Genomic DNA, 19901 nt, shown 5'->3' on the forward strand with positions numbered 1-19901 from the left:
TTTATTTTTGATATTCATATCCAAATCTATATCCATTTATATCAGATGAAATCCGCTTCATTCGGATTTGAATTTAGATAAAATTTAGATATCCATATTCATTTACAACTCTAGGGCGGGAGCTACACCAACCTGGATCTATTTGCACCCCTTCCGGGGGAACCGAAACGAATTTGGGATTCTCGGGTCCGGAAACTGCGATGGGTGCGATTCGAATAGCGAGCGAGGGGTTTTGTTTTGTTTATAAAAGAGAGCGAGCGAGGGGTTTTGTTTTGTTTATAAAAGAGAGCGAGCGAGTAAGCGAGGGTAGAGAGAGAGAGAGAGAGAGACAGAGACAGAGACAGAGACGGGCGTTTCCTTTCGTTCTCATGGACGACGCCGAGGAGCTCGACCACGTCGTCTCCGACCAACACCGCGAGTTCATGGCCGCGCGATCCGCCGAGTCCGATCTCGACCTCGCCTTTCGCCTCCAAATGGAGGAGGCCATGGCCGCCTCCCTCGCCCTCCTCCCCTCCTCCTCCGCCTCCGCCTCAGCCGCCGCAGCGCCGTCGTCATCCTCCGCCGTGGCGATCGCCGGAAAAGGTGAGGGCGACGGCGGCGACCTCGTCTTCGTCCTCGGCCTCCAAGCCCTAGAGCTCGAGCGCTTCCGCCAGGAGCGGAAGGACAGCGAGGAGACCCAGGCCGAGCGCCGCCGCGTCGCCGACGACCTCCGCCGCCGCGCCCACGACGGGCGATTCGCGCACGATATCCTCATGATGCCCGACGAGGAGTGGGACGAGTTCGGCGACGACTTCGAGCGCCCGATGGGGCCCGGGCCCGGGCCCGGGCGCGGCGGCGACGGCGAGGCCGAGGAGCCGTTCCGGCTCTACTTCAAGGGGATGGCGAGTGCGAAGGAGGAGGGCTCCTCGGTCATCTTTGGAGCGATCGGGGTGGCGGTGTGCGATCCCAGGGACAATTTGGTGCTTAAGATTCAGAAGCCAATGCCGGCGGAGGCTACCAGCCGCGAGATGTTGGAGACGAAGGCGCTGATCGAGGGGCTCAACGCGGCCATCTCTTTGGGCATCAAAAGGATCAATGTGTTCTCGGACTATAAGGTCCTTTATAATCATGTGAGATATCCTTCTTATAGAATTATTGAATCTCATTCTCGTTTGATGTTTAATGTTGTTTGAATTTACGAGCCTGATGTTGATTCCTGGGACTTTTAGGTCTTGATGGTCCTTTGTTGCCCTTTTGGACTGGAAAAGAAGGGGTATGATCTGCTTAGAACTGATTTTTGTTAGGGTCTTATCTTTCACTGTAGAAGTTGTTATCGTTCCTTGAATTCCAGCGTGTTTCGATTGGATATGCTGGGTATCGATATGATTTCACTCTTGGGAACTTTTAGGCCATCGTGTTGCTTATGTGGTTCGTGGAGTGGAAGAGAAGGGGTAGGGAATTTACTTTTCAGCTTAAAGAAATCGAAAACAAAACATGTTTTGTAGAGTTCCTATATGGTTTGGAGTGGCCACTGTTTTGGGGTGGGAGTTTTGGTATATGGAGTTTGGGTCTATGGTCTTGGGATGAGGCTTCTTACTGAAGATTTGTGAGGGGCAATGAAGGGGATGGAGAAAGAAATGTTGAAGTCCCTGTGAGTGAAGAAAAAAGAAAATTCACTTCTCAATGCAATCAAGTTTAAAGTTGCATAAATGTTTAATATTTGATTACAAAACAGAAGTTTTAGAAACAGTTGAAAAGAATGAGTGATGTCAAACAAGCTATCATCTTCTGTAAATATGTATGTTGTGATTTTTTATTCTGATTGGAAGTATAGAGTAGATTATTTGATTTATTGAAGCTGTTGGTCGGAAGGTGGACTTTAATGCTACTTAACTTTGTCATGAACCTACATAGGCTTTTGAAATTAGAGAATGAGTTGAGCATCGAAGTGGTAGCCATGCATTTGATATTAAGGAAGCCTTAAGTAAATGAGGCATAAGTATTCAGTAATTATAATTGCTTCAGGGCAACGCTGTGTTGGTATTCTCTCTGTTCCTATTGGCTGAAACCTAGAATTTTGGCCCAAATTTGATCATCGTGAAAGTGAACTTTAAATCCTCGGTTTATATGCTAATGTCTTACAGTATTGTTATCTCTCCTCATGGTTGTGTATAGTTTACATGCACTTGTGTATGCTTTTTATCAATGCTTTAATGATGATTTACTGTTTCACAATAAAACTTGATCTTGACGAGCTTTCACTTTACATAAAAGTGAAGGTCTTTTCTGCACATACAAAGAACTACTACATTGTTGAGTATATCCGCTCATCTTTTTAAATCCTATTGCAGTTGACTGGAAAATGGATCGTCAGGCAACGTAAGGTTGCAAATACGATCAACCAAGTTTCATTACTACAAAGGAAATTCGAAGGATACCGAATGTTCCTGCTGCCGCGGAACCATGTCAAATATGTCTTTAAATTTGCGAAGGACGTGATAGACTCTCAGATCACAAAGAAAGCAGATGTTAGTCCCAGCAAAAATACAAAAGAAACATGCATCATCTGTTTGGAAGCTACTGATTCTTCTGAGATGTTTGCTGTCAATGGCTGCTCGCACCACTTCTGCTTTTCTTGTATGAAGCAACATGCGGAAGTGAAGTTACTCCATGGGATGCTCCCCTCTTGTCCGCATGATGGCTGCAACATGAAACTGAATGTTGAAAGTTCTAGAAAGTTCTTGTCACCAAAACTTCTAGAGATTATGACCCAGCGCATAAAGGAAGAATCTATTCCTGCAGCCGAGAAAGTCTATTGCCCCAACCCAAAGTGCTCGGCCTTGATGTCACTGGATGAAGCGATGCGCCCTCAGCAGGAGTCTTCTTCCTCTAAGAAACCCTTTGTTGACACTTCGGGGTTAAGAGTGTGTATCAAATGTAATGGACCTTTCTGCATTAAGTGCAAAGTTCTGTGGCATGACCAGATGTCGTGTTATGACTACAAAAGGCTGCATCCACATCCCCGTCCTGAGGATGCAAAGCTGCAGTCCCTTGCTAGACAGAAATTATGGAGACAGTGCACCAAATGCAACAATATGATTGAACTGGCCGAGGGCTGCTTTCATATGACTTGCAGGTGCCCTTTTTCTTGTGCTTTATGTTTCTTATATGCTCCATATCATTTCCTCTCAACCTTTCATTGAGTAAAAAATGTATGGGTAGTTTTTGAACTTTCCCCATATTGGAACCCAGTCCCTATACTACTTTTCACTTAAACACTATAATCCTGAACTTTCTTACATATTGCAATTTTATCCCTGATCGTAAAAAGTGTCTTGTTTCAGTTTGCTTGCAATAAGTTTTGAAAGTAATTTTTTGGATAGTCACTTATTGTTAGTTTTTTCTTTTTTCTTTTTTTTTGGTTGGGGGGGGAAGGGGCTGGGGGTGGGGGGTGCGCCAAAGGATGGAAATTGCAATGCATGAAAAAGTTCCGGTACTCGAGCGTTTAAGTGAAAAGTACTAGAACCTGAATCACAAAATTGGGATAGTACTGGGACTACTCATAATATTTATTGGTGCCAAAATATGGTGTTGCTTTAGCCAACCTCATATTATTAGGAGAAAAGGATCAATGATGATTTACTGCTACAAATCGTGAGCTGACTAACTAGTGAACAAAAAGATAAATAATATATCTTGGAAAAGCACGCAAGGGAGCGTCTAACAGTTATACTAAGCACACAATCTATCACATTTGGGAACTTGGTCATGCTTTTGCTGCTCTGGCCCTTCTATTGGTGTTTCTTGTATTCAGATTTTGTAAGTTAAATTGTGTGAAAAGACTTTGTATGTATTATCTTGTATTCCAGATTTTGTATGGTAGTTTGTGTTGAAAAAACTTTGTACTAGAGATTGTTATGGCAGCAGGAACAGCTTCAACAGCTTCTCTTGCTCTCCTTCACACACACACAATATTTGAAATCTTATTCTCTGTTGCAGGTGTGGACATGAATTCTGCTATACCTGCGGAAAGGAATGGAAAGATAAAAGGGCGACTTGTTCTTGCCCGCTGTGGGAGGAAGGTAACATTTTGTACGATGATACAGAGGACGAGGATGATGACGAGGACTTTTTCAACGATGAGGATGAAGACGAGGATGATGAGTACGATTTCCATGGTTGGCACCATATTACTGACCATAATCGTGTGTATTATGGTAATAACTATAACAACTATGATCGTCGCCGGTATTAGGCTGGCTCAAATTTATGTGATCAGAAAGTTGTCGCTCCATTTTGTTCTTTTGAATACTATCTGCCAAACTCGTGTCATTGTCAAAAAAGTCTTAGAATAACTGTTTAATTAGTTTATAGCATGGTAATATTGTTCGAACCAATATTTCTGTGGTCAGCATATTAAAGAGCTTCTCATGCTTGTATAGCAATTTGAATGGTCCCTTGAATCTCATGTTGCTCTTTTGCGGTTTTCTGTTTTGTGGTTCTTGATTTGCATCTTTTTAATCCATGTTGTTGTCGGCAGGCGACGGAGATGGCATAACTTTGCTACAAGAAATTTTCTGCCATAATTTGTTGTCGTCTGCCGAATATGGAGAACCTTTGCTGCATGAACTTTTCTGCCATAATTTGTTGTTGCTGTCGAGTAATTTGGAGTTTGGCGCCTAAGTTAGTTGTTGTTGTTGTTTTCATCTAATCTTTTTCTGAATGAGTTGAGAGTATTGAATTATAATCTAGATCTATCTCCCGAGGTAAACATGTGTTACAATCTCTTTGTTGGTATTGTCCTTTTGATGAGCGATGGATGTGTCCTGTTAATATGTTCGGTATTAGAAGGAGCTTTTGCATAAAAATTTGGGTAAACTTTAGATACCACTTCTGTGGTTCTGCATTTCTCACTTTAGTGCTCTGTAGTTTAAAGTGTATTTACTGTCCTGTGGTTTTATTATTATCTTTTTGTCAGTTTTTCTGTTAATATTTTGTTAAATTATATACAAAAAATTTTAGATACTCCACTTAGATTTATTGAATATTCACTTTAGTACTCCTTAGTTTTAACTTCGGCTAGTTATTGATTTAACGAAAAAAATTAGTAGAATCAATAATAAAATGATAAAAATGAAATCATAAGACACTAAATTGATACCACAGAATACACTTTATACTATAGGATACTAAAGTAAAAAATGTGAAGCCACATAGATGATATTTAAAGTTTTCCCAAAAATTTTTGTCATATATTAGTCTGCTTCCAACACTGGATGTTTGGAGGAGAATCTGGATAGACAGGCTTGAGACTCTAGAAATTAGGCAATGAGTTTAGAGAATTAGACTTCCGGCGCGCAAAAGAAAATTCAATTCATTTAGTTTTGGATAAACATTTTATTGTGTAAATTGCAAAGATTTCGATTATGATATAATTTTCACGGACCTACATAAGAAACGACAAGTATATTTACCGCTATTTTTCCCACAATAAAAAAAAAAATAAGTCTAATACTCTAATCATCATGAACATCAATCAATCAACGAAATAAAAGGAGCGAACCTTGCCATTTCAATACATCACCTCTCAGTGATATTAAACATCAACATACACGAAGAATTTGCCAAGATCACAACTATGCACAATAGGTCTAAGTAAAGATCTAATCTAATCGCCAATCAGCTTAAATAGCTGAGGGGCTCTAGAACAAAATAAGTAAAAAAGAAAAATTGATGATTTTTTTCCAAAGGCCCAAGGGAACCCAAACTTCTCTTTTAGAACGTCAAAAATTTATATGAAACCAAACAACGCATCAGTAGAGACTGTAATGGGACAATTAAAATTTTAAAAAATAAAAAAAAAAGAGGGGGGAGGGGGTGGTTACACAGCCTCTCTGAGTTCATCCTGCCCAAGTAATATGGATGGGAGAGGCCGACCCACAAAAAACGTCATCATTTTCTTTCCTGTTGTTCTCTAACAAAACTGGTGCGTTATCCATCCATCTGATCGCTCTTATCCATGGCCTTCTTCGCGAGCTCGTAGCCGGCAAAGTTCATCGCGCCAAGGGGGGCGATCCAGAAGAAGCGGGGGACGGCACCCTTGAAGAGGCCGAGGGGCCCCTCTTGCCTGAGGATGGAGAAGGCCACCATCTGCATTGACACGGGCACCCCCTGCGGGGCCGTCATCATCCGCGTCTTCATCACGTCGAATGGAGTGGTAATGACGGCTGCTAGCCCGCCCGACAGCGCCCCCACCACCACCGTCTCCCACGGTTCCAAGTCCCGGTTCAGGAGGCTCTGTGTGGCCTTTATGGGGACAGAGAGGGAAAGAGATACAAAGGATGAGATACAAAAAGAGTTTTGAAAGTAAAGGAAATTGAGTAATGCTATGTGCACATCTGAATGCATTCCAAAATGTTTGTTGATAAGTCAACTTTTCAAAGCCACGGCCAGAACGTTGACTAACCACAAACTCCTGAGGCGCATTTTTTAGGTACTTTGTAGCATTGCTTGAAGGAAGTGTTGACAACAAGCAGATAGCAACAATTATAATGCATCAAGTAGAAAACAAACAAGAAGCACAATGTTCTTAACAGAGGATTTTTTTTTCCCTTTTTCCAAAAACCTTGAACCAACTTAAGAGTAATAGAGGTCTGATTTGTGGAAAAGATGGAACGATCAAGTAGGGGCAAACAAATTAGTACACACCTTTTTCGCTTCTCCATAAAGACTCAAGCCAGCAACATAGAACGGAACTTCTCTGCAAAGAGTTGCTCCAGTACCACGGAAGAAGCCCTTAGGTCCGTCTTGCCTTAAAGTACCCACAATTGCTTCTCCTACGTTATCAAAGATGCCAGCCTGCAGCCGCTGCTTAAGAACTTCACAGGGAATCCGTACAGCTGTCCCCAGGATTGTGCTGCAGAAAGATGCTATAGATTGCACCTACAAAGGAGCGCATGTAAACTCCCATCCCATGCAACCAAATCGAACTAGAATAAACAATCACTCCCGTGCAACCAAATCAAACTAGTAACTGCGAAATGATCCACAAATGTAAAAAACTACGCAAATAATGGAGTCACACTTGGGCAAATTGCATTGGTGACTTAATAAAATTATGAAAAGGATATCAACCCCAGGAGCTCTTAAAATTACATGTCTATTTAGGAAATATTAAGCCCATTTCAGCTGCCATGCGCATACCAATGTTCAAATAGTAATTCTTACATATAGATAGCAGCAAGTTCAAAATAAACAAGTACTAAGAAGTTTCACAGGGATAGGAATACATGGAGAGGGAAAAAAAAATTCAAACAGATAAAGCAAAGAAGTAATACGTTGTTCCCAAAAGGAAAAGAATGAGTGCGTGATGCAACTCCACAATTACTAATTTGAAGAAGCAATGAAATGGTAACATATGGATAATGGAAACTGCATGAGAGAAGCAGGAAAACTTTTCAACAATAAGAAAGGAACCCAGATTCCATCGTGAAAAACTTATTGCAGGAAAATCAATATTACCTGAATATCTGGGAGTGTTGGGGCTACATTGATTAACACAAGCTTGCTCGCTTCGAATATCCCAGTCCTCAATCCATGGCTGTCAGTGGAAGAAAAGAGAAATGAGTACTAGTGAAGCATAGGGAAAAAAAAGTTAGAAAAGAGTGCAACATACGAATCAGAAAAAACAATTGACCTCGAAAACTGTCCGAGAATTGCAGGAATAGAGCCTCTGTATAGTCCCTTAAGCCCAATTTGTGGGAGCTTAGAGATGAGTTCTGGGAATGAGAGTGTTGACGCTTGTACACGCGTCTGTTATGGTACGAAACTCACAAAAGGTTAGTTGGTGAAATTCTAGATGCCAAATAAATTTTAGAAATGCTTGCAATACCCTATTGGAAGAAAGATTTACTTCTGAGGGCCTTTCTTCCAGAAAGTTAACCATTTGGTTTATCAATTTAAGGTCAAAGCAATATAATCAAAAGTACCAGAAGAGGCAATACATTAAAAAAGAATAAGAGAGAAAGGCTCTTTGAAAATTGTAAAAGCAAATCACAATGAATGGTGTACATTCTCCGGAACCGTCACTGAAAGTATTAGAAGAATTACTCAGTCAGCCAATGAAGAAGTTCTTCAGTTACATCTAAACAATGAACAACCTCAGAATGAAGGTTTATTGTATTCAAATAAACAGCCTATACAGAATTATATTAATAAACAAAAAGAACTCAAATTAGGTATGGTGATTTAAGAGATACCTTCATTGTGTCTATAGGATGCATAACAGAAGTGGAAAGTGCGGAAGCAAGACCTCCGGCCAAAGCAGACTTTAGAACATTTTCAGCAGATATTTGCACTGGTGGGGGGATGGCAACAACTGTAGCAGCTTCAAACCAGATGCTCCTAGATATGATTTTGAATGACCAAATCACTCAACAAAGAGAGTATAGCATCCAGAAATGAAATTAAACAAACTAATAGATCAATGTTGTGACTCTAACTAGTGAAACCAGATTTCAAAAAATCAGGCTAATATACCCATTAATTCATAGATGTTTAGAAAAATTTAGAATCAAAATTGAGCACACCGTTTTGCATGTATTGAAGTATGAATCTAAAGGCCAACAAGGAGAAAAACGAAAAGCGAATTCTATCCAGCTCATTTCAAAATTTATCACTTACCAAAACTACATAAGAAGCAAATGGATTTGTGTAACTAAAGCATCGATATCTAGAGGTGTTCGGTTGAGACAAAGCTAAGATCATTTGACACAGGAGATACCTTACAGGAAACAAAATGATAATAAAGTAGTATCTCATAAGTACATGCTAAAATTGCAGATATGCAAGGATTATTTTCTTGCCGACTAAATTTCATATGCCATATGGAAAATTTCAATTTAACCAAATTCACATAACATACCTTGGATCATCTTCAAGACGCTCTGAAGGAAGGAGAAGCATGAAATTCCGAAAATGACTGTATGAAATTGATCCTCCGGAGCCTGCGTTGAGATAACGCATCATTGCAACAGCATTATCTTCATTTGCAGGAAGACCTGCACTTTTTAGTGACGTCAAGATTTGATTCTTTTGAAGTGTTCCGGACTTGCTCAAACAAAGGGTAGTATACGCTCGAAGTATCGTTGGCTCCTTCTGCTCCATTAAGGACAAAAATTGTTTCCAGCCAATAGATTTTGAAAATAGGTTTCTTCTAGTTCGTCGGAACAAATCGCGTGCATACCTCCTTGGCAGGCGCCTCTTTCTCATAGCAATTTCAAGATCTTCTAGAGTTACATGCCCATCACCATCTCTGTCCAACTCTTCAAAGAATCGCCTTCCTGAAGCATAAAAAAAAGGTAAAGCAGGCAATGAAAAATCAAATAACTACAAACAATTAAAATTATCCAGCAAACACGCAAAATTACACAAATAGATTTCCCCAGGTCTCTTTTAAAATTTTGTTAAGCTTGAGAATCCTAGGGTTGTTAAGATGCTCGAGAGCACTTGATTCACACTGCTAAACATATTCCAGAGGACTAGAAAAAAAACTATGTACGAAATTTCATTATCTTTAAAAATTATTTTCTAGTGTGTCAACTCACAAAAGAGGGTGATAACTGACACAATCTTAGAAAAATAGAGGACAGAGTCTTCCAATTTAAGATAAGGGAATTGATCTCTGGATAATGAAAAGTATTTCAAACATTTTATCAACTAATTTGGATTCTTCTGCACAGTTAAAGAGCAAACACCTTATCCCGGCTGCTAAAATTGCCAATTGTGATATATTGTTTGATCATAAGATGGATTTAAAAAAAATTCCTAAAATTAGGTTCGTAAGTACTTTGAATACTGTATACAATGTTTAATATAGTGGCTGTCGATTCAGATGACCTTCATTCAAGACAAAAGTGAAAGCATAAGGCCTTAGTGCTTCTAAAATCACATTAGCTCTACAATTACAGGTATACCTTCAGCTTCTGTGTACCGAAAGAAATCTTGAACCGAGAATAGCTTCTTCTTATCAGGGTGATCTGTGGTGGACCTGGCCAACTGAGGAATGAACTCAATCAATTCAGTCAAAGAAACAGTCGATAGGGTAGACCGCAAGCGCTCAACGTTCGACAAGGGAATGTTAAGTAATCCACTCGCAAGCTTTTGAGGTAAGCTACTCTCGGGTTCCTCTGTGCCACCACTAGAGGCACGGGCCTCGTTCTCATCACTAACAGAAGAAGAAGCTGCCCCTACCAAACTAGCCGGGGCACCACTGACTCTCGCAAACCTCATATTTGAGAGGAAGCCATCAAAATCCGCTTTTTTACCACTGATCAAACCCTTGATTATCTTCAAATGATCAAATTGAGGAAGCAGGGAAGGTTTAGAAACCTTGCAAATCAATTCAAGCATCTGAAAATTGTGAACCAAACTGTCAATTGCGAGACATAGTAGCAGTTCTAGAGACAAGGAATCTCCAATCGAGTTTGAATCCCTATGCTTCTCCCAAATTATGGCCCTGTGAAATTCTCCGCTTTGCGCCTTCTGTAGAGGAACAAATAAGGATTCGTCTTCTTGTTCCCGCTGCGTCCCGAAGCACTTTTTGACAGATTTGAAAGGGCTCGGAACAGCCTGAGCTAAGTTATTGAGTAGAATTGACCAATCCGCCACAAATTGCAAGCAATTCGTGCACGATCCATCCCTAGCCTCCTCTTTCCCCTGTTTCCTCACTGAATCCGCCTTTGCCCCGCCTCCGCCATTCCCATTGGACGAATTAGGGAATAGGGCTCCGAGAAGCGACTTCATAGGCATCTTCATAGCGGAAAAACCCTTCTTCGTCTCCTCCGCGGCCGCAGAAACCCTAAAAACCGCATCATCGGTCCGATTCTTCGTCGCCAACCCGCCAGGTTTCTCCAACAACTCGGCTCTCCCCGCCTCCCCTCTCGAACTCCGCAAGTGCGACTCCAGATCCCTCGCCGCGCGCGAGAACCCGGCCTCGATCGGCGAGAGCGCGCCCCTCACGGCGTGGACGAGGGACTCCACCGGATCGGGCCCCGAAACCATCGTACGGAAACCCTAGAGCGATCGGAGACGAAGCAATTCGTCCGCCGAAAAGGACGATCACATCGCTCGCTCACCGCTCCCCCTCAAAATGGCGAAATGGGAAACCCTAGATCGATCGTAGAGAGAGAGAGAGAGAGAGAGAGAGAGAGAGGAGAGAGAGTGTGAAGTTTCGGATGAGCTCGCAGAGAGAGAGAGAGAGACGAAGGGGCAGTGGAGGAGAGAAACGAAGAGTGGCGAAATAAAAGGGGGTGGGAATATCAAGTAATTATTTTTAATTCCGTTGGATAAAGTCGCGAACTAATTTCAACCCACAATTCGACCCAATATTTGAACCCACCTTGGGTTCGTCCGTTCGTGCACTTTATGAGCCCGTGTTACTGTGGAACCCATGTTTGGGTACGCAATAAGTGTCGAAGTTATGGGTGTCGGAAAAGGATAACGCTGATGATAATATGACGTGGACGCCCGGCGCGTAGTAGCACGGGGGCCACGTACGTGCGAAAGGTCGTAAGCGCATGCGGAGACGTCCGATGCACCGCAGAACTATACACTGGCCAATCTCCACCGCTCATTATTGGACGGTGGAGATTAACTGTGGAGGTTGATCGGAGGGTTGATTAGGCACTAGTGCTTAGGGATGCAAATGGATTCGGGTTGGTGGAGCTCCGCCCCGATCCGCCCCGAATGGGGTGGTAAGTGGGAACAAAAAATATAAAAAAATATAACCCGTCCCGAATCAGCCCCGATCCGCCAAGTAAATGGAGCGGGAGGTGGGAGATTCTTTTCTTCCTTCAATCCGCCCCGATCCGTCAAAAATCCGGCTCCCGCCCCGATCCGCCCCGAATGGAGCGGTAAGTGGGAGCCAAAAATAAAATGAAAAGTAACCCGCCCCGAATCCGCCCCGGCCCGATAAGAAATGGAGCGGGAGGTGGGGGAACTCTCCCGCCCCCGGATCCGCCCCGTTTGCATCACTACTAGTGCTGTGCGTGTGTAAACATTTGGAGGAGGTTGATTTTTTTTTAAAAAAAAAAATTTTTTTTTTTAAAAATAGGTAACACACTACCCGCTTCGTTTATTTTATTTAAAAATAAATTTAACTGAAATGTGAATTAACTAGGATTCGAACTTGAAAAAATTTTTATTAGTGTCAAAAATTTGTGGATAAGATTAGTACACCGAGTTGTAACTTAAACTTTTTAAAATTTAAAATTTAATTAATGTATATTTTAAATTAAATTTATTTTAAAAAATTTATTATATGATCACCAAATATCCGTGATATATCCTTACTTGAAAAAGAAAAAAAAATGTGACCTGTGTCCAGTGCCCGTGAATTCTCTGTGCCATGGAACTTATCCTACCACTAGGTCCACTACCAACCACTTAAAACATGAGAGAGTTTTTTTAAAAAAAGAAAAAGGAAAAAAAATGCTCCTAATAATTACACAGGTGGAAATGGAGCATGCATGTAGATGTGTTGCTGTAGTAAGGTACAAGTAGTACTACGGATTAAGCTAATGTTTTTTGCTGCAGCTTTTCTTAAAGGGACTTCTCAGAAGCATCTTCATAAAAAATGACTCTCCAGGTACTTTTATAAAGCATAAAAATTATTATTTGTAAAGAACCACTTACAAAAGCAATTGTTCTACAATTACTTGAGTTCTACCTTTCTATAACCAACTTCACCGAACATATTCAGAGATTTTATTAAGTATCAGTATAATATAGTGTATATCATCTTGTAGTATTATTCGGTTTAAAAGTTATGATCTATAGTTAAATTCACAAGTTTTTGTTGGCTTAAATGGGTCAGCATTCTGCCCTGTGACAGGATGCCATGTTGGGCTGAGTCACGTTCGAAATGCCGTGACTCTGGATCGGCCAAGTCATATTCGAAGTGGCGTGAGGTCGGGTGGGCCGAGTCACAATTGAGATCTGTGGGCACTGTATTTATACACTTTAAGTGAATTGGTTGCGTATTTCGAACAACTCGAACTTTTGGAATTAATGGTTAGCGCCAACGATCCGACAAGTGGCATTAGAGCCAAAGATCATTGGTTTGATTCCCGCATGTTGCAAATGTGTTTAGATGGACCAGGATCCTGTCCTGTGACGGAAGGTTATGTTAAGCCGAGTCATGTTCGAAGTGGGCCCTACTTGTGACGGGAGGTTATATTGGGCAGAGTCATGTTCAAAATGGCGTGAGGTCAACGCTTTAAGTGAATTGGTTGCGTATGTCTAACAGCTCGAGCATTTGGTATTAATAGTTAGCGCCAACGATCCGACGGTTTAACTATCTAACTTTAGCTTTGGAATTAATAATTAGCGCCAACGATCTGACAGGTTAACTACCTAACTTGGAGTTTCTCTTTTACGGGTTTAAAACCTTATTTCAACCGTTTCATTGTGTAGCAGAAACTTTATATTTTTATATTTGTCAAATATTACCACAAATAAAAAGTCTAAAGTAAATTAAAAATTCCTATGGTTCTGCTACAACAAAAATCGAATTTTGATGCATCTAGTTTCGCCAAAATAAAAATTGATTAAAAAAAATTAAATAATGTTAGCACTAGTTTGGTATTCATCCAACAATAATCATGTCATAATTTAAGTTCTATAATTAGTCAACACTTGTGACTTGTTTTACAGTAATCAATTCCCATTTTTGCAGCTTTGCCTTTAAAAAACCCCCCCATCAACAAGCTTTTTCTTGTTACTTTTCCTAATCCCTCTTCCAAAAAAGCGCTTTAATAACAAAACCCACTTAATTTACAACCCACCCTTTACGCTATTCTTATCCTGGGGACGGTTTCTATGCGAGAAATTAGCATGCACCGGATCTATCTCATTAGCAACTAATTGTTAAAAATTAATATCTTAAATTTAAAAATCTAATTTGATATTATATAATCTTATACTATTTATTTAAATAATATATATATATATATATGCACAAGAAATCTACTACTAAGTCATTAGATAGTGGAATAATCGAATAGTAGAGAAAGAACTGTTATTTAATGAGTGTTATTTAAATATCCTAAAATATCGTAGTTGAGATTACAATCAGGGCTTGGAATTAAAAAAATATTTAAAATAAGTGGAAATATACTGAATAATTTGTACAAGTTTATAATTAATATTACGTCACATATATTATACTAAGTTGTTAAAATATAATTTTTGGAATTCCATTGAAAAACCAAAACCAACAATATCAATTTAGATTTGATTTAGAGATCCCTATTATAAAATTTTAGATAAACTTCAAATACCACCCCTGTAGTTTCACACTTTCTCATTTTAATATCACGTGGTTTAAAATATATCAAGTTAATATCTTATTATTTTATTTTTCTCTTTTTGTCTGTTCCTCCATTAATATTTTGTTCAATTATATGTACAAAAAACTTCAGATACCTTCCATAGATTTATCAAATATTCACTTTAGTACCTTTTATTTTTAACTTTGTCACTGATTTAACGAAAAAAAATAGTAGAGAGAATAACCAAAAAAAAAATACAGGGTATAAAAGTGATGCACTTTAAAATACAAATTACTAAGTGGGAAAGTGCGAAACCACATAGATGATATTTCAAGTTTTCCTAATTTTTAAGTAGTACTAGTGAAATACCCGCGCGATGCTGCAGATATAAAAATATTTTTATTATAATTTTTTTTTAAATATTTTTATATAGTTTTATAAGTCTAATTATTAATTAAATAAAAATTATATAAAAATAATTTAATAGTTAAATCTATTTAAATAAAAGTCATTAAAACTGATATATGCGCAAAGTAAATTTATACAACAATTTATTATATAAAAATTTATATGAAAATAATTTGAAATAAATCTATCAAAATAATTTAAAAATAATAATAAATAGAAGGAAAATAAAATAGTAGAAGAATTGTTTAATAAAATTAATTATATATATATACACACATAAACACTATATTTTTAAAATTTTAGTCATGAAATTTAAATTTCGTATTTTTTTATACAGCGATATTTTATATAATTTAAATTGCATCTATCAGATTAGATTTTATTACGCAATTTATTACGCGTATTATTAATAAAATTAATTAATTAATTTCATAGAATTTAGAGATTTAAAATTTTAAAATTTGAAGTTTAAAATTTGNCTTTATTATGATTTCGAAAATTTACGAAATTTATTTTCTAGAAGTTTCAAACACTCTAGATCATATTTAACGGAGTGGATCGTCGATTCGAAAGCTCCATTATTAAAAACAACTTATAAGTACGAGGGCTCCAATACTCATGATAGTATAGTAGCCACGGCCTATATATATAATATATATATAGAGAGAGAGAGAGAGAGAGGGAGAGAGAGGGGGGGGCGGGAAACACGTGTGACCTTTTGGTCCCCAAACCCTCCTTGGACGTAGTAGAAAGAAAGAATAGATAAGGTATTGAATACACCGGGTGCAGGGAATAGTTTTCAATCCTCCTCAGAGTGGAATCCTACATATTTTTTTTTATATTTTAATTTTCGTTAAAGGGACAGCCTCCGTTCCACTGGCGGTGGGTCCCACTCTCGTCCCCGGTGGGGCCCGCGAGCTCGGCCAATCAGCTTCGCCCGGGGGTTCCGGGTACAAATCCGGGTGCGCGTAATCCCGGTCTCTCTCCGTTTCCTCCCCCGTCTCCTTTTCTCTCTCCTCCCCCTCCGTCGCCTTTTTTTGAAGAAGAGGTAGAGCGAGAGAGAAAGCAAGCGTTCGATTCCTCTTTCGTGTAGAGAGAGAGAGAGAGAGAGAGAGAGAGAGAGAGGAGAAGGGGAAAGGTGATCGCTTTGGGGATCGGCGATGGGGAAATGAGCTAAAGGTAACAACTTTGGATCCCAAAATAGTTTTTTTTTTTTTTTTTCTTTTATTAGGGTTGGTGGGGTTATTAGTTTGCACTGTTTGCGCACTTTGGTGTTGTTTCCGATGCGATCTTTTTAGTTTCCCTCGCTTGTTTCCTCGGGGAAAGGTGGGATCTTCGTGGTAGTTACTCGTTTTTTCGGGGTAAAAATTTGATCTTGTTGATTGGTATTAGCTTTTTTTCCTTTTTTTTTTTTTTTCTGTGGCTTGGAGAAGTTGGTGTTCTTGGTTTCGTGTTGTTTTTAGGTGTAAAAGGGAATCTCCCTTCGGATCTAGTGTTGGTATTGGATTTTATACTGTTCTAATGAGTTAATTGTGTTGTTCATCAAGGATCAAGTGTAAAAAAAAGGAGAATAAATTTTGGGTATTGGATTTTATACTGTTCTAATGTGATCTTATTTTTGTTGTGTTTTTTCATTGACCAAGGTTCAAGTAGAGAAAAAAATAAAATAAAAGGTTATAAAAATAAGAAGAATTAGAGAGAGAGATGGGCAGGACGAATAAGTGGTTTGCTGCTGTGAAGAAAATTTTTAGCTGCGAATCCAAGGAAAACAAATCCAAGGTAAAATCTGTGTTTTTTTTATTTTTTATAACTAACCTTAGCTTCTTCAGTGAATTTGGTTAAATTTGAACAAAAAAATTGAAGTAATTTGGTTAAATAAAGGTTGAATATGAAACATAACAAATATATAGAAACAAAACTTATGATAAAATTATCTTACCTGTTTTGTTTAAGTAGAACAAGTTGAAAATACAATGGATAATGCTTTCGAGTATGGATAATTAGATAAGTTTGTGAATTATTTGAATAATAGATAGCCAGTGTGTAGGTATTTTTTTGTGGTAACTTTCACTGAGTTAGTGATTTGTTTTTGGAGAAATATTTAACCAACAAAAAAGTTTTCGAAGTATTCATGAGTTTACCATAAAAACGAAGAATATTTTGAGTATGATTATAAACCTTAACTGATTGATTTGTCGTCTTTCGTCACCGGAAGAGCAAGTCTAAGAAGAGATGGTTTGGAAAAGTGAAGCACTCGGAGCCGCCGCCTACGGAATCGGCGGCAAGTGATGGTCCATTACCACCACAACCCCCTCCTCCTATTCCCTCTGAGGAGATTAAGGAAGTTAGATTGACGAGTGCGGAGAATGAACAGAACAAGCACGTGTACTCTGTTGCGCTTGCTTCGGCTGTCGCAGCTGAGGCCGCTGCTGTGGCCGCTCAAGCCGCTGCTGAGGTTGTTAGGCTCACCGCCACGACTAGGGTTTCGGCTAAATCGCGAGAGGAGGTTGCTGCAATCAAGATCCAGACCGCTTTCCGAGGGTACAAGGTATAATATTAGTGCACTTATTTGTAGCTTGTTACAGCTGATGTTGTTTAATCCCCTTCTCTTGTCCCTTACATTTGCCACATGATTGTTACCTATAAATTTTTTCTCGGTCAGATGATCCTGTTAACTAAGATGAATGCTATAAATAAGATAATAAATCTGCTACAAACTTGTCGCCATTCCGCTGCTCACCTTCTAGGTATCAAAGAAATTTGAAGTTGACAAAGCAAGAACTTTTTCCCGTCAAAATCCTAATTTTGATAAGACAAGAAGTGAAACAGATTGAATTGTTTGAACTCGGCAAATATTCGAAGTGATAATGAGATGTGTCTCAAGATCCTTCAGTTTTCCTTGATAGTGAAACTTGGTAGATTGGAATTATCATGTTAGTTTTTGATGAACCTTGTTGTGCACTATCCCCTGTTACTCGAAGCTCTTCTTCTTTTAGCTAATTAATATAATTTTATAAACATTTGTAACAAGGCGAGGAGAGCTTTGCGGGCCTTGAGAGGACTTGTCAGGCTGAAGTCCCTGGTCGACGGAAATGCCGTGAGGCGTCAGACGGCAAACGCCTTACGTTCCATGCAGACACTGGCAAGACTTCAATCACAGATTCGTTCTAGGAGAATACGAATGTCCGAAGAAAATCTGGCTCTTCAGAGACAGCTTCAGCTGAAACGTGAAAGGGAACTCGAGAAATTGAAGGTAAGTATTTGTGGAATATGAATGGATTTCAGTACTCTTTCTGGTTATTTATCCAAATTTTTTGTCAGATTGGTGAGAATTGGGATGACAGTCTTCAATCGAAAGAGAAAATCGAAGCCAATCTCTTAAGCAAGCACGAAGCTGCAATAAGAAGAGAGAGGACGCTCGCTTATGCGTTTTCTCATCAGGTCATGCTCTTCTCCTTGAATTCTTGTATGCTCTCTAATAAGTTCCCTCCTTTTCATCATCTACCTCATTATTCGCTACTTAATTTGTCGAACATTTTTTTTTTTTTTTAAATTGAATAGTGGAAAAACACTTCCCGAACCGCCAACCCGACATTCATCGACCCCAACAACCCGCAGTGGGGCTGGAGCTGGCTCGAGCGGTGGATGGCCGTGAGGCCCTGGGAAAGCCACACTACGCCAAATAAAGCACCGGACAATGTCGCCGCTCTTGCAAAAGAGGACAATAACAAACCATTCATCGATCGAACCCCTTCCGCGCGCCACAGACCGGCCCGTCCACCCAGCCGGCAATCCCCTTCGACCCCCCCATCAACGACACGAAAGATCAAACCGATGAGTCCGAGAAGCGGCCGGTGGGCCGCAGAGGACGATTTGCGCAGCATGCACAGCGTGCAATCGGAACGGCCCAGAAGGCACAGTTTAGGAGGAGTGTTCGTGTCTTCTGTAAGGGACGACGACAGTCTGGCGAGCTCACCAGCTGTCCCGGGCTACATGCAGTCGACAGAGTCTGCACGGGCCAAGGCCCGGTTCTACAGCTTGTTAAGCGATAAGACTGATACTCCCGAGAAGGGGGCCGTGTGCTCCGCGAAGAAGCGGCTATCTTTTCCGGCGATGGATAAGCCCGGCTTGACGTCCCCGGGGAAGGGTGCGCGGCGGCACTCTGGCCCCCCTAAGCTAGAAATTGCCTCAATAACAAGCAATGGAGAGAACAAGTAGATCACTTCGGCTCCTCTATTTATTGCCTGATTGTCGTGTTGTGTGTGGGATTTTCCTCGGCTGAGAGGTTTGTTTCATTGGCAAAAAAAGGATGTTTGTGAAATGTTTCTAACTGTGATTTCGTGTCGTTGATCACGTCGAGTTGTTGCGGTGTTTTTGTGCGCTTTCGCTTTTAATCGATGTACATAGTGGTGTTTGTTTGGATTGTGTATGCTGAGAATGGTTGGTTGTTGGGTGTTTGCAGAGTTATGTTTAGTGTACTAACTATTAAGTGTTAACAACTAAAACTTAGATAATTGTACCTTTAATTTTTAGTCATTTGTTTCATATTTTGGAGGAAAAAAGGACATCTATTTTGACTTACTATCGTTCATTGTCAAAATAATCTTTGTTCATGGAGTTCTCTACTTATTGAATATTGTAATTAGAATTTCAATGTGATCCCAAAATATTGAAATCAAAAGATTGCAGAAAACCTGCTGCTTGTAGAATGTAAAATTTATAATGTAAAAAATTTGATCTCTCTTTACTAAAGATTCAAAACAGAAATTTCAACACACATCAATACCTATACATTTTAAATAAGTCTCTAGTAAGTTTTTATTTAACAAAATAAAAACATCTCTAACATGCAAGTCAAATTTAATTAGTGGCCAAGCATGTGTAAGATTATGTCATAATTTACTTATTGTGATTTGTGAGATACTAAACATGATATTACATATACAAATAAATAAGATTTTGTTCCTGCGTGTGTGTAACGTAATTTTTTCCGCATTTCCAAACAGAGTTCATCAGCTTTGGAATTTGATGTATTTTATTGTAATCATTCTAAATCCAAATTATGTACCTACCACTAAGCCCAAGCAACTTGCTCAATATAATTCAAACGAATTATTTGTTCAAAAATTATATTTATAAAATAATTTTATATAATATTTTATATATTTTTACTGTTGGATTGCA

At 39.5% G+C, this 19901-nt stretch overlaps 3 protein-coding genes across 4 annotated transcripts; 2 read left to right on the top strand and 1 right to left on the bottom strand.

The window, feature by feature from the left end:
* LOC109719844 lies at positions 261-4491 on the top strand. Its single transcript, XM_020246678.1, has 3 exons — positions 261-1109; positions 2331-3115; positions 3979-4491. Exons 1-3 carry the CDS (start codon positions 369-371, stop codon positions 4232-4234), a joined length of 1782 nt encoding a protein of 593 aa, XP_020102267.1. The 5' UTR covers positions 261-368; the 3' UTR covers positions 4235-4491.
* LOC109719346 (mitochondrial substrate carrier family protein C) lies at positions 5519-11245 on the bottom strand. Its single transcript, XM_020245949.1, has 7 exons — positions 9954-11245; positions 8903-9320; positions 8238-8382; positions 7676-7791; positions 7501-7579; positions 6688-6921; positions 5519-6285 (listed from the first exon to the last, which is right to left on the bottom strand). Exons 1-7 carry the CDS (start codon positions 11038-11040, stop codon positions 5971-5973), a joined length of 2394 nt encoding a protein of 797 aa, XP_020101538.1. The 5' UTR covers positions 11041-11245; the 3' UTR covers positions 5519-5970.
* On the top strand, positions 15681-19249 carry LOC109719847 (protein IQ-DOMAIN 1-like). 2 transcript variants are annotated; one of them, XM_020246682.1, is made up of 6 exons: positions 15681-15896; positions 16361-16496; positions 16933-17265; positions 17749-17970; positions 18039-18158; positions 18279-19249. In XM_020246682.1, exons 2-6 carry the CDS (start codon positions 16422-16424, stop codon positions 18933-18935), a joined length of 1407 nt encoding a protein of 468 aa, XP_020102271.1. In that variant the 5' UTR covers positions 15681-15896; positions 16361-16421; the 3' UTR covers positions 18936-19249. The 2 variants fall into 2 exon arrangements, with proteins under 2 accessions (XP_020102271.1, XP_020102272.1); XM_020246683.1 differs by lacking the exon at positions 15681-15896 and adding an exon at positions 15934-16078.

Source organism: Ananas comosus, linkage group 13, assembly GCF_001540865.1.
Source record: "Ananas comosus cultivar F153 linkage group 13, ASM154086v1, whole genome shotgun sequence".
NCBI classification, from domain to species: Eukaryota; Viridiplantae; Streptophyta; class Magnoliopsida; order Poales; family Bromeliaceae; genus Ananas; species Ananas comosus.

Coding starts and splice junctions, on each gene's coding strand:
- LOC109719844 (XM_020246678.1), top strand. CDS start 369: ATGGACGACGCCGAGGAGCTCGACCACGTCGTCTCCGACCAACACCGC. Junction 1,110..2,330: donor ATAAGGTCCTTTATAATCAT/GTGAGATATCCT, acceptor ATCCTATTGCAG/TTGACTGGAAAATGGATCGT. Junction 3,116..3,978: donor TGCTTTCATATGACTTGCAG/GTGCCCTTTTTC, acceptor TCTCTGTTGCAG/GTGTGGACATGAATTCTGCT.
- LOC109719346 (XM_020245949.1), bottom strand. CDS start 11,040: ATGGTTTCGGGGCCCGATCCGGTGGAGTCCCTCGTCCACGCCGTGAGG. Junction 6,922..7,500: donor CAACACTCCCAGATATTCAG/GTAATATTGATT, acceptor GCTCCTTTGTAG/GTGCAATCTATAGCATCTTT. Junction 6,286..6,687: donor TTTATGGAGAAGCGAAAAAG/GTGTGTACTAAT, acceptor GTCCCCATAAAG/GCCACACAGAGCCTCCTGAA.
- LOC109719847 (XM_020246682.1), top strand. CDS start 16,422: ATGGGCAGGACGAATAAGTGGTTTGCTGCTGTGAAGAAAATTTTTAGC. Junction 17,266..17,748: donor CCGCTTTCCGAGGGTACAAG/GTATAATATTAG, acceptor ATTTGTAACAAG/GCGAGGAGAGCTTTGCGGGC. Junction 18,159..18,278: donor CTTATGCGTTTTCTCATCAG/GTCATGCTCTTC, acceptor TAAATTGAATAG/TGGAAAAACACTTCCCGAAC.